Consider the following 13808-nt stretch of genomic DNA (forward strand, 5'->3'; position numbering starts at 1 on the left):
TTAAATTAACCAAATCGTAACCATTGTTATTTATGTCTTTCTACCATGAAATAATAGTGACGATAATATTATAAATGTTTAAGTAGTGGTCAAATATAAGTTGTTTATATCGTAGCGAGTCGGGAATATCTTTTTAAGATGACAACATCGATCAAGGGCTTGCGCATCAAACGACGCTACGTATATGACCTACAATATCACCATACTCATCACAGTCACTTTCCGACTCACTAATAATGACTTTTTTCGTCGATACCTGCCAATACTTTGATAAATCGATACTTGTCTTTCAATATGATAGAAATTTGTATAAGGATTATTTTATTTCTATAATTGTTGTAAGTATCATTATTTTTTCTTTCTACATGGCATAACTATCCCTATTCTCTATATTATTTAGCAAAGTTTAGTGGTGACGCACACTTAAGCAAAACTATATTATTCTATATATATTAAAAAATATATGTTAAAAATACAATCACCTAATAAAAAGCGTAATATATAAATGTTAGTAGAGGGTGTTTTTGGTGCTAAACTATTACTAATAAAATTTGAATTGTTTCATACCTCCAACCATTTGTGGCTCTCCCAAATTAACATAAAAAAGTACATCCTTCTCGTAACTGTCCTCTTCAACGATGAATAAAGAAATATATTTCCTGAAAAGAAAGAGAAACACATATTAATATTAAAATAATTATATTATAATAAACACACTTTAATTTACAATACATTCCTTAATTACTAACATAAAGTGAAAAGGAAAGAAATATCTGTAAAATGTTAAAAATATACTACTATCGACCGAAAGTACTTGATGGAATATGAATTTTAATTCTAATGGATTCAAATGGAATAGTCCAACACTTAAATACATTACTTACAATACTTAATTAAATGTCTACAAATACATTATAAATTAACTGGCTGCCCGTGACTACTCCCTATGTGACCAAATGTGGCATAGTGTGAGATTTTCAATTTGGTAGTGAAACATAAAGTTGGTACAGTGTAAATTTGTAATGTTGGTTTTAATATTACATTAAATATTTTAACACCAACGATGGTCGCGCGGCTAAAGCGTCGCCCTATAGCGTCGCGTTCGAATCCAGGGTCTGACAAGTACACATATTGTTTTTCAATTTGTGTATGAGTGAAAGTATGGACCCAATAGATTGAGCAAATGTCTGATATCCATTTCTCATTTAAAAAAATCTGTTAAATAAAATAGTATAGTCATGTATTACTATGAATAATTAATTGATATAATAATTACAAATTTTTTAACCTTGCCCACTCCATATGCAATTTTGTTAGATGAGCAATTCTTACATCCTATAGAGAGCAACAAACTGATCGAGAATGCAACATATTAAGTCAACAGAGAAAATACATTTTAAAAATTCTGCAGGCACTGTTCTGCTTAAAAAAAGAATACCATCACATGCCTGCAGGAAGGTCCAATACGTTATAAAATTTGTAGAATGAGAATGAGTAGATTTCAGAATAATGCATTTTGAATTTGGAAAGGTTAACATTTTATAAATATTAAATTTATTTAATTATTAAAAAATTATAAATACCGGAAATTACCCCATATGAATTATTATACATAACCGATACATTATGTCAAAATTAAAACAAAACACAATAGTAGACACACAATTTCATAAAGGTAAAGAAAGATCAATTCGTTCAATAAGAATAGATTATCCACAGCTACAGTTACGAAAAAATGTTAAAAACACACCCTTTATATTATTAAAAACATGGTAGTACCTACTGTAAAATTATAGATCACAAACAACCCCCATATCACTTACCTACCTCAATTTCGACAAAATTTTTTATGGCTAACGGGTTTATGGGTTTACGCCCAAGATGGCAGCGCGTCATAAGGGTCGTTGGCCTATAACATCGTGGGTGCCAGGTTCGAATCCAGGGTCTGGCAAGTTGCCACACATATTGTTTTTTTTTTTTTTATTTGTGTATGGTATGGACCTAATAGGTTGAAAAAGTGACATCAATTTCTCGTAAAAACAAACATCTTTGGCCCATGATTTTATTAATATCGGATATGTAACCAGTATTACCAACGGGCATTCATAAAAATATGCTAGATAGGATGAGAATATAAGCCAGATGAAAGAAGACAATGCGAGATTCTCTCGAAATGGAAAAATAGTCTTAAAAATAGATATAAAATAGCATTTCAAAAAGATATGTCATATACTTATATTGTATTCATACGCCATTCGGTGCATTTTATCAACACGTTATTTATTGAAAATGGCCTCTGCAACGAGCCCGAAACGTTCAGAAAATAAGGAGGAAGAACAGACAGTGGAAATTCAAATATCTATTACGATAACAAACAACACAGAAAATCTAAGGGTCGTATGCATGAGATTCCCAAATACTTTATAGGCTATATTATATACTGCTCATTTGTATGCATGAGTGCAAATTTAATGTAATCCATTGTTTAGCGATGTCACGATGTGACGTCATAATGTGTCATGGCGTCCAAATAATGGCAAACTTATAAATTTTCATTCCCCGACCATTAATTTAAAATTTTGAAATTGTAAATGTGTCAGAAAGTGTGCGATCGGTATCACATAAATGTAATAATTATACATGAATAATTATTATGAACTTTAAATAATTTATCAGTTATTTTATCACATTTATTTTATAATTATACTGTACGAAAAGATAGAGTATTGCCAGTAAACATTTCCATTTGGTGGCAATACATACATATTATGACTAACTTCACTTCAATCACTTCCATTATGAGATGTCAAAACAGAATAAAAATAAATGACAGAAATGTAAATGGATTTAGATAATAATATGTAATGATCTTTGTATAATATTATCATTTATACCAATCACCGTATGACACTATTGATGTTACCAGTGCATTTGAGAGTTGTGCCTTGTTTATTACAGTTATCTTACAATAATTAACTAGGTAGGTAGGTACCATAATATTTTGAAGAATGCAGAATGCTTCCAATTGCATATTTTAATGCCAGATACAGCAGTAGGTACCTATCTTTGCGGTCGTTTAGCGGAGGTATTTTATCGTAATCTTACGTAAATCCATCTTCTCGATCCATGAGAAATACTGCGTTTTAAAATGAGGCATTTTATCAGTTACCTACTACCTAGATTATAGACTGTGGATCAAAATGATACGTATTTTGTAAACAGCACGACTAGGAACTGTTTTTAAAGTTTGAAAATGTTTTACACAGTCTACAAAATGAACGAGGGCCTCAAGCAAACGTTTGTTGTAATGAATGCATTATTTAAATGACATTTGAACGTGACAGATGAAGCATCCATTTTGAATGACGTGTGACATCAGATTGCTTACGTCTCAAACAGTGCTATACGCTATATGGTGGAAAATCGGTTAAATAGCGTATAAAGAATTTGGTATTCTCATACATACGGCCCTAAAACATTAGGTATAATTAAAACAACGTGTATCAAATAAGTAGTAAAATTTTAAATCGATGGTTTCTGTTTTGGCGAGCTCGCATTTTTTGTTTGTGTAGGGTTAAAATTAAATATTGGAAAATATTCCTACGAATTTTTGAACTGACAGCAATTTGCAGGTAAACAAACAGTAGCAATTTACTGTTGACTCGTTTCAATCATCAAGTTATCTATTCATACAAATCGGATCTCGTATCGCATTCGAATGCATGGAAATTCCGTTCAAATTTATCTGCAAAACAAAATCAAGCGATGGCTACAAATACACATATCGATTGATGAACTTTTATTTATTGTGTAATTTTTACTGTGGACTTTTCAAGCTCGTTTTCCAACATTTTCTATAGCATGAATGTACTAAAATATCTCATAATAAGAAGATATACATTTTAGTTTTTCATAAAAATACATTGTATAAGTTAATTAAAATAAAACACAATTATATTATGTAGCATAAGTTTAATATATTTTAATACTAGTCAAGATCGGTTTCGTCGGCTTCAAAAAGATATTATCAAAAAACTGGTAAAGAATATAAAATGATACAGATCAAAAAACACATTTTAAACGGAGAAATTATTTATTGAAGTTATGAATAATAATTAAATTAAATTGTAAGAAATTCTCTGTTCAAAAGTAAATCAGTTAAATTTACCTAGATTATCAGAAATCGTTATTAATAACATGTGGTTGGGTGATTAGCAATTATGGTCGCCCTCATCCCTATATTTCCGTCCTACCTCAAATTCTCAGTATTGTTGCAAGTCCAGGCACAACTTAGTTACGGGTCATCGGTTGACCGTGATTGAATAACATTGAATTACTTCAAGACAACGGGCGTGTCTATGCTTGTTACAGCTAGACCGTCGCGAGTAATTCAAAAACTGATTAAAAAAGTTAAGTGCAGACCACGAGCATGTACATGCAACCGTCGTGGAAGCCATAATTCTATTCGAGTCTCCGTGCAAACTTCGTTAATCAAACCTCCTTTATCATCATCATTAATCAAAAGTGTACCGTGCGAGTGCCTACTAGGACGTGAGGGCATGCATCAGGGACCAGCTTCAGCTAAAATGGTAAACATCAATAAGGTTAATACCTGGATTAACTCCCGTGTAACCACCCTTGCCCCCATCATCCATATACACTATCACAATCATTTCACCAAAATTAATTACAGCCCACTATAAAAAGCGCAATCAATTTATATTCACTTATTGTAGCTTAAGCACCTAAATGAAATTTTATTTTATTTCACAATAAAATTGGTTTCAAGGTGTATATACTACTTGTATCACGAAATCCCTAATACAACTTGCGGACCAGTGGGTCTATTCTATGCTTATCGACCGCTAAAGTGATAAAGTGAAAAATATTATCAAACTTAGGGTAGGTTTGTATCAAAATATTAGCACTTATTGTAACAATTACACGAAGCCGGTTTTTATTGTTGCAATAAGTGCTATATTTTAACAGCACCTATCTTGCTGCTGTTAAAATATCGCACTTATTGCAACAATAAAAACCGGCTTCGTGTAATTGTTACAATAAGTGCTAATATTTTGATACAAACCTACCCTAAGTTTGATACTATTTATCAATTTAGTGTTCGATAAGTATAGAATAGACCCACAGGTTCGATTCAATGGTCTGGACGTAAGAGTCTTTCAATAACTCGAAATTCTAAAATCAGTGTGCTTTAAAATAGCCTTTTAATCCCGTTCAATGTTTAATAGAAAACTTAACTGGTTCTTGATTTATGCAAAAAGGTACATGCGATCGTTCAAAGCAATGCGTCATGAAATTATTGATCATAAATCACATTTTAGTGACCTCTTAATTTGAGGGAGTAACCTCAATTTGACATTCATTTAACGGCATCAGTATAGTCGTTTCATAATTTAGTGGGCGATTTACTGCTAATGCGAAAATACCACACTAAATCACACACAACGTATATTCCAGCGCGTATCTATAGTACGCAGAAGCTTGTATTGGCGGCAGTTCGATACTTCTAAGCCAGATATTTAAAAAAAAAATACAAAAATTTCTTCTACAATATTCTTCTGTCATGTTCGTATAAGAGATGCTACTATGGTGACACACGCCATTATCATCGATGGTGAAACTGGATGCAAGAAGCAGGTAGACCACCACATGCTCCGCATTTTCTTCAACGCCAAAATCGCAGTTTAGTTCTAGTTGGTTCATATCTGATTAATCGTCTTCCAAGCTGCGAAGCACTGCGTGCTTCCTTCTCTTCGGGTACCATTGAGAAGGTTATGTAGTCACATCTCTCACTCAACCCAGTTGTCCTAGTTATTCTTTCCACTGTGTGTGCTCAGAAACCTCCTTGGATGACCTAGAGGTTTTCCTAGATTTTATGCGTGATTGCGCCGGTGTATGTCCATATATATGTCATTACATGTACATTGGCAGCTACTTCTCTACGGATATCCAGTTGTGCGATTCACATACTGATAGTATATTATGATGGTAACAGTACCTGTCAGTACCTTCATTTCAATATTTCTCTTCTACTTCTAATCCAAAGTATTGTTGCAAGTCCAGGCGCTTAACACAATCACGGGTCATCAGACGACCGTGATTGATAAAGTTAGTAACTTTAATAAATGATACAGTGTAACCGTCGTCCAAACAATAATTCAATTGGTGTCTTATTAATAACTCAGTCAATTAGACCACTTAACAAGCCGTGTTACCAGCACAGGGTGTCTACAAACTTATCACCGTCATTCATATTTATAAGTGTATATCGTGCGAGTCATAACCAGAACCATTTGCCTACTAGTACGTGAGTGCATGACCCGGGACCTACTTCAGTCACAAAGCCGAACAACATCAAGGTTAGTGCCTGGATCGACTCCCGTTTAAATCACCCTCCCCCAGCATCCACATCCGCAATCATCCCCAATTACAGTCCACTAAAAAGCGCAGTCAGTACATACATAGTCTTAAATAATAATAATATAAAATTAATTATATTATAATCGCTTTGATTGATAAAATGTATGTAAATATTATACGTGAGAGTAATAATATTACTTCAAACGTAATTTCAAACTTTCAAATGTATGTCAAAACTTATGTATGCTAGGGCAACGAGACCCAAGAAATGACAGCTTTAGCCAAATATATATATTACTATATATCGGTTGAAAAACTGTCAGTTTTTTGAATTGTTTGTTATATCAAAAAGTAAATAAAACATAATAAATCGTTTGATTATAGAACCTACTTCTTTTTATATGGCGATTATATTGTATTCTCATAAAAAAAAACATAATACGACTAGTACCTATACTTATTTATCGTATAACGTCTATAGAGTAAGAAATTAATATGTCTACGACATAATAATGACAGAAAAACACGAAACCACAAACATAGTTGACTATATAAAATCAATGAAAAGAAAATACAATACCTTCTAAATAATATATGAGCTTTTTCAAAAGTAAACAATATTTTTGAATATAGCTACTTTTAGTTATGGAATCAAACCATTTTAAATAACAATATCGGGAATATAACGGGAATATAACGGGAATAGGAATTGTAGAATTTTAAAAAAGTGGTAAATATAACTATGTATATTGAATATATTTAATAAAAGCTCTTTTCTGAGATACGAGATATTGCATGTGATGATGACACATTAAAATATGTAAATCGTTTTGAAACTAATCCAGTTCGGGCTGAATGCATTATTTCGCCCAATTTATTCTGAAAGCTTTCTCATTACGATACAAACCACATCGGTATACTAACACTTCGATTTTTTTATTGATCTTGTTTTGTATTCAAGGGCAAATAAATAATATACAAATTTTAAAGAGTCGATGGGTCCAATTACATTGATGAAATGAACGAATGAGGTTTCTGATACGATATGATGCAATCTCAAGTTTCTTGAATATATATATTTTGTTATGTCCACAATGTTTTGTTTTAAATTTAAATAAATAAATAATCGGAAAAATGTTTAAAATTCATTGTACATCGATTAAATGAACAATGATTACTTCTATTCATATATTCTGGCATTTTTATTTACCTTTATACGGATTGACTTTAGGAATCTTAATTTATTTTTGTTTTTATGAATTTATAGAACGATGTCCTGCACTGTAGAAATAAATCAATATCCAAAGCAATTTGGTTGAAGACATCTATTACATAAATGGATGTTTGTAATAATACAGCATGCAATAGCGCACTTGGAATGCAGCACAGCTGTATATGAAATATATTTCTGAAACGAGAATTCAATATCTACAATAACTGAATAACCAGATAATACGAGTATTATATCTATATTACAATATTGTGCAATACATAATATGTAATAATATTATTATGATTTATATGCAAATGAAAGATTCGAAGCAGGTTTAAGGGGAATGCTTATTTTTTTATGCATTTTTTTGATAATTTACAAAATTCTGAAAAATTTTAAATATTTTTTTTTACAATTATTGTAAAAAAATGTGAATTTGTTACATATTTATATCAACAGTTAAGTAATTATTACATTATATTTTATGGTCATATTTATTATTAAAATTTAGTTTAGTTTTCAATTTTTTACCGTGTAGATTTTTGACTAATGCATCGTTTTAATATTTTTTATATTTATTTTAAAAAACATCGATTTTAAAAAAATATAAGTAAATGTGTATAACTTGAAATCCTTTTTATTTTATTTATAATATTTTCAGATACAGAATACATTTGAAATTGTAAATTATCAAAAAAAATATCTCAAACTGCAAGCTTCGTATTTTTCCGCTATGTGCCTCTGCTGGTATAAGCATCACCTTTAAAGATAATTAATGTCTCAAATATGAAAGTAGTGATAAACTGCTTTGCTGAACCAAAAAAAAAATCCTCATCAATGGCACTCAAATCGAGCGGGTCAACAACTTGGTCTATCTTGGACAACAAATTTCCATTGACGGTGTTATTTATGACGGCATTCCTTTCATCCGGGGGCTCTGGGTTCGATTCACAGTGAGGTCACAATATATTTATGTGATTTTCTCAAAGCCTGGGTGTTTGTGATTGATTCTCTTATATTACTAACTACACTACTGTTTTACTACACTACTGTCACTGGACCTCAATAATAATAATAAGAATAGGACGTTGCTCGCACAAACAAAATAGGATTGGAGTGCGTCTGGGCGCCTGAATAGCATTTTCAAAAGTGACCTCCCATTGTGTGTCAAGCGTAAAGTGTTCGGCTATTGTGTAATACCAACGCTTACGTATGCATGTGAAACATGGACTCTTAATGTAAGAGAAATTCAAAAATTACGAGTAGCGCAACGTGGTATGGAAAGGTGCATGTTGGGCATAACGAGTGAAGATCACAAAAGAAACCAATGAATAAGGAAGCAGACAAGAGTACGCGCTGTGATAGATGTCGCTAAGCAGATGAAATGGCAATAGCGGACAAGCGCTGGACAAATGCCGTGCAGTCGTACCCGACGGTCACTAAACGCCTACAGGGGCGAACTAAAATCCACTGGATAGACGAACTCGTAAAGTTCGATGAATGTACGTGGCAGTAAAGAGCTAGGGACCAAAAATAGTGGAAGGACCTAGAAGAAGCCTTCACCCAGCAGTGCATCGACCCCTGCTGATGATGATGATATTAAATGAATTTAATACAATATGATTATACCTATATTTCAGTCTGAATTATAATATAGATCAGTGGCGGCAAATCTATGACCTACTGACACGCAGGTACGGGTCGATCTTTGTATAGAAAAGTTTAGTATTTTTTTAAGCTCCAATGAAAAGTTACCCAATATACCTTACAAGACAATAAAATTTAATATATTATAATGCACGTGCTGCCGAAAGAACAATTTGAAAAATTGCTATAGGTACGAACATCATTGATCTGCTAAAAACGTCTTTATGTTCAATTTTATAAAGATAACGTTTACAATAATACCCTTCTATGTATTAGAATATTTTTGTATTATAACAATATTATTAAGTATATTGTAAGAATATTATTAGGTATATTGTAACAAAATCTAGTAGGTTCCACTCCGACACTATATATGAGGCATCTAATTACAAAAAGCGACACAATTCCACAATTCGATGTTTGCGGGAAACAACGTTTTTTATGTTTCAAGTTTCAATTATTTGTTTTAACGTAACATTATTTTTTCCGTTGTATTCTATGTCGAAATAAGAACTAAATGGAAATTTGTTTCAGCCGATAAACTCTTAAATGTAATAAACATAGGCAAAATAAAATTGGACGTAGCGCTACTTGTACCTCACTTTTAATTTATTCCGCATAAGGCATATATTTCCGTGGAGTGCCACGGAATACAGTGGTCATGAGTTTACCGGATGCTACAGCATGGGAGACGCAATTTACAATATTGAACGTTCCCTCATTGGTTGACTTAAACACACACGAAATCAAGCTTTAAATAATATGAAACACAGACTTAGCGCTTTTTGTAATAAATCAAGACTTAAAATATTTTTTTTCGTAGGGTTTTGTCACGTTTTGGAATTTATAGATCAATACGTATTGTGTAAAATTATACAAAGAATACGTGCGTATTTTTTTCTCGATTTTGACCAAATGTGGACTTAGCGCTTTTTGGAATTAGACGCCTCATATAACTTCACATCGCTTCAACCGGCTTCCCACACTTTCCGGGTACATTCCACATACCAATACTGAATACACTTCGCTTTTTTAGTCTAGCTATAAACACCTCGTCTGCAACTACAACTACGGATAGTCAACAACGAGTCATTGGTTATCAAATTATTGGAATCATTAATGTCCATTTGTATTATCCGCGCTGTCTTGTCTTGCGCTGTTTTAGACATGCCACGTCAGAATATTAAAGCGGACATCGGATGCCTTACCCTTAGATGGTTGCGCAAATTGAAGTGTGCTATGTCTCACCTAATAATATTATAACTAATATTTCATTCACCTAAATAATTTTAAATAGGTTTTATTTTTTTTTGTTTCTGGGGGGGGTGTCCGAACCCGAAAAACCTCCCTTGTGTGCGCGCTTGTATACAGGAACTATTATGTGTACCAGGAGTGCACATAAAGGCGGGGGGGGGGGGGTTGATTGAAAAATTACAGAGAATTATGGTGATTTGAATAATTATGTGTTCTTCTTTTTCTTCATGTTTGAAGGTCGTAAAGTGGATGATTTGGTTGTGAACGACTAGCTTTCTCAAAGGGTTGGTACCTAGTACTCCTCTCGGTATTCTAAAACACGCATGGCTAATGTCAGTGGAAGACCCGTGTCACTCATGCATTAGTACCTACAATCATCTGGAGCATTCAATTTTTCCTTTGGTATGTCTTAAAAACAAAACATCGCGGACGACACAAATGGACATCATGACTTGATAACATAAATTGATAACTACTTATTAGGTCGAAATACCTCGTAAGTGATCACCTGTAGTAATAGCTGCAATTATGTGTTTTTGCTAGAATGAAATTGTAGAGTGTCTGGGTATGTGGTGTATACCCAGAAAAGTGCGGGGGTCCGAGTGAGTAAATGCGAAAGCCAGTAGCATCTGCTAGATCAAACAACATAATTAAAAATTATTATGGATTTTTTTTCTCAAAATGGACCCCTCCTACCATGTTTCTGTGTGTGCGCCTGCTGCTAGTATATCGCTCATGAAAAAACAATACCTCGTATGCCACATGACAATATTTGTACATGAGATGAAAAAAATGTATATAATCTCTATGATTCTATCAAATTTATCACGTGTTTTCGCATTCTACTATTAATCTTTATGGTGAAACACAAAAAATGAAGAGTTTTTATGCATTAATAATTGGTAATAGATGGAACCGTTTCATCGTGTCAAGCCTATCAGGCACCATTAGCGAGGGGTGCAAGATTAGTAAATGCGCTCCGTAAAGACATAGACATTTTCAATGATGTACTTTGCATTTCGTTTTTGAAACTGTATTTCTGTATTAAATTGTACTTAAGTATGTTTTGATTTTTTTTTTTGTTATTATTATTGTTAGGTATATATTTTTTTCTATATTCTCTTCTTCTCTCTTGTGAGGGTAATGTTTGACTTATAATGTAAATCTCATGTTGTGTACGTCTTGAATTTAGATTTGTAATGTCCACAATGTTTTGTATTCTTAAATAAATAAATAAATAGTAGAGTTTTTTTCATCCCGTGTTTTGTGACATACGAAGTATTGTTTTCGTATGAGTGATATAATATTATATCTACGTTAATGTTAAAATTATGTATGGGAGCGTGTGCTTTGGTATAAGTTAATGACAGGAAGTAGTATATATTAGATTAGTAATGCAAACATCACCTAATGGAATGAATATTATGCAAAATAATGGTCTAAATATTTTCCTATTATTTACATAACATAATACGAAACAAAGCAGTGGTATATAACTAATGGTATTCGGTCCACCACCACACTTCGTATCCATTAAACTTCATGAAATATTTATATCCGGGTTCGCGAGTCTTGTAGAACATCACCAACGGGGAATAGAGCGTAGTGATGCTTTTACTTCGGTATATTTTTTCTATCTATCCGGGACTGCGCTTAACGATACTGGCAACAGGAACAAAAGGGGACGGTTTCTTTGGAAGCGGCTGAGATAAAACTTTAAAAGTATGAAAAACTTCTCCGAGAGAGATACTCGTTAATTAGCCGCTTGCTGATTTTCAGGGTTGTGACTAGGGATCCCGAGCTATTTTCGATACCTATCAATCCCGGGATTTATAAACATAATCCCGAAACTTTCGGGATAGATTTTTTTATCAATTTTTATGGAAAATAAAATAAAAACGCAATAATAACAGAAAAAATACTTTTAATAACAAATAACGAGGTACATTAGAAATAAACTGAGTTTGAATGAAATTTGATTTATACTCATGTATAAGTTGCCGATTCATTTTATTTTTTCACATAAATTAATAAAAATGAGTAAGATTGGAAAAAAACAATGCTTCGCACTATTAACAAAGTAATTTCACCACGATCTCATACGTATTACGGCAGTTTCATATTTGGCTGACTAATTAGATTTATGAAGCGGAAAGGCCATGATTATTTGCTTTATTATTTTAAATCTCGCTAACCCATTCATTAAGTCTTTACTATCAGAAACAGCAATCTCATATTAAATTCACATTAGTATTTATATTACAATATTATTTACTCTATTTAACTTATGTATTTCCAAGATTGAACGTATACAATATTAACAAAAAATGTCTTAAATAATATAAATTATACTAGATTTATTTTTGACCGATTTTATTAATGTTATTTGTAAATATCAAAATTTTATATTAAGAATGGAAAAAAATGCCAATCCCGGGACCAGTCCCGGGATCCCGGGATAGTCAAATTGTCATCCCGAAAACCCGGGATAAGAATTTTGACTCGGGATTGGATTCCCTAGTTGTGACATATTGTTGTCGTCATACCGGTATTTTATTTTACTGTATGCCTTCTACACATTATTTTCACATCCGTTATCGGAAATCAATCATCTTCAACTCATCGTCAACTATCCGGAACGATTCTTAAGCGCGAATCAAATTGAGGTGCATATCTCCTACATGTCGCCTACTGTCACGCTGTCGCGGCGACAAAATTAGTCTATGGTTTCGTCATTTTGCAGAATATTTTGAACGATCACCACCTCTGTAAATTCACTGAAGAATGACATTGATGAAGAGTACCAACTATAATCTATTAGGACATAATTTTAATTATCATTAATTTTATTATTCATGCTAATTTCAATCAATTTTAACAGTTTCTACGCATGCGTGCGTTAAAATTACTTGCGACATGACACCCATAAATAATATTTTGAACAGAACCCAACCTGCAGACTATAGGTAATAGACAACATTCTTATAGAAAATACATAGTGCCAACGTGATTTTGACATGACAGTCGAAAAGTGTAGGTATGTAGAAGATGATAAAAACGTTCATTGAATTATGCAGGTGTCGATGCAGTTCAGTTCAACGTGAGGTGACCTCATTGTTGTTCTAGTGATTTCGGTAGATTTTGCCAACTGACAATGTTCGTTTAAAAGTTCAAAATGTGCTACGGGATGGAAGTATCAGTCTGATAACATTTTAAACACCAAGAAAAACAACATTACATACTTTTTATCGTAGCGGGAGCTTACTGTGACGTCACGTGATAGTAGGCGACATGCACCTCAATTTGATCAGAA

The 13808-nt window shown here is 32.7% G+C and overlaps 1 protein-coding gene across 2 annotated transcripts in view; it reads right to left on the reverse strand.

The window, feature by feature from the left end:
* Nucleotides 1–13808, reverse strand: part of Calx (sodium/calcium exchanger 3) — a 492034-nt gene that overhangs the window by 182269 nt on the left and 295957 nt on the right. For both annotated transcript variants that reach the window (XM_085948135.1, XM_085948134.1), the window contains exon 2: nt 568–659. In XM_085948135.1, the coding sequence (XP_085804261.1) occupies nt 568–659 (92 nt within the window). The remainder of the gene's footprint in view (nt 1–567; nt 660–13808) is intronic.

The sequence above is a fragment of the Rhyacophila brunnea genome, unplaced genomic scaffold (assembly GCF_057557595.1).
Source record: "Rhyacophila brunnea isolate RB1 unplaced genomic scaffold, BYU_Rbru_1.0 scaffold_20, whole genome shotgun sequence".
In the NCBI taxonomy this organism is placed as follows: Eukaryota; Metazoa; Arthropoda; class Insecta; order Trichoptera; family Rhyacophilidae; genus Rhyacophila; species Rhyacophila brunnea.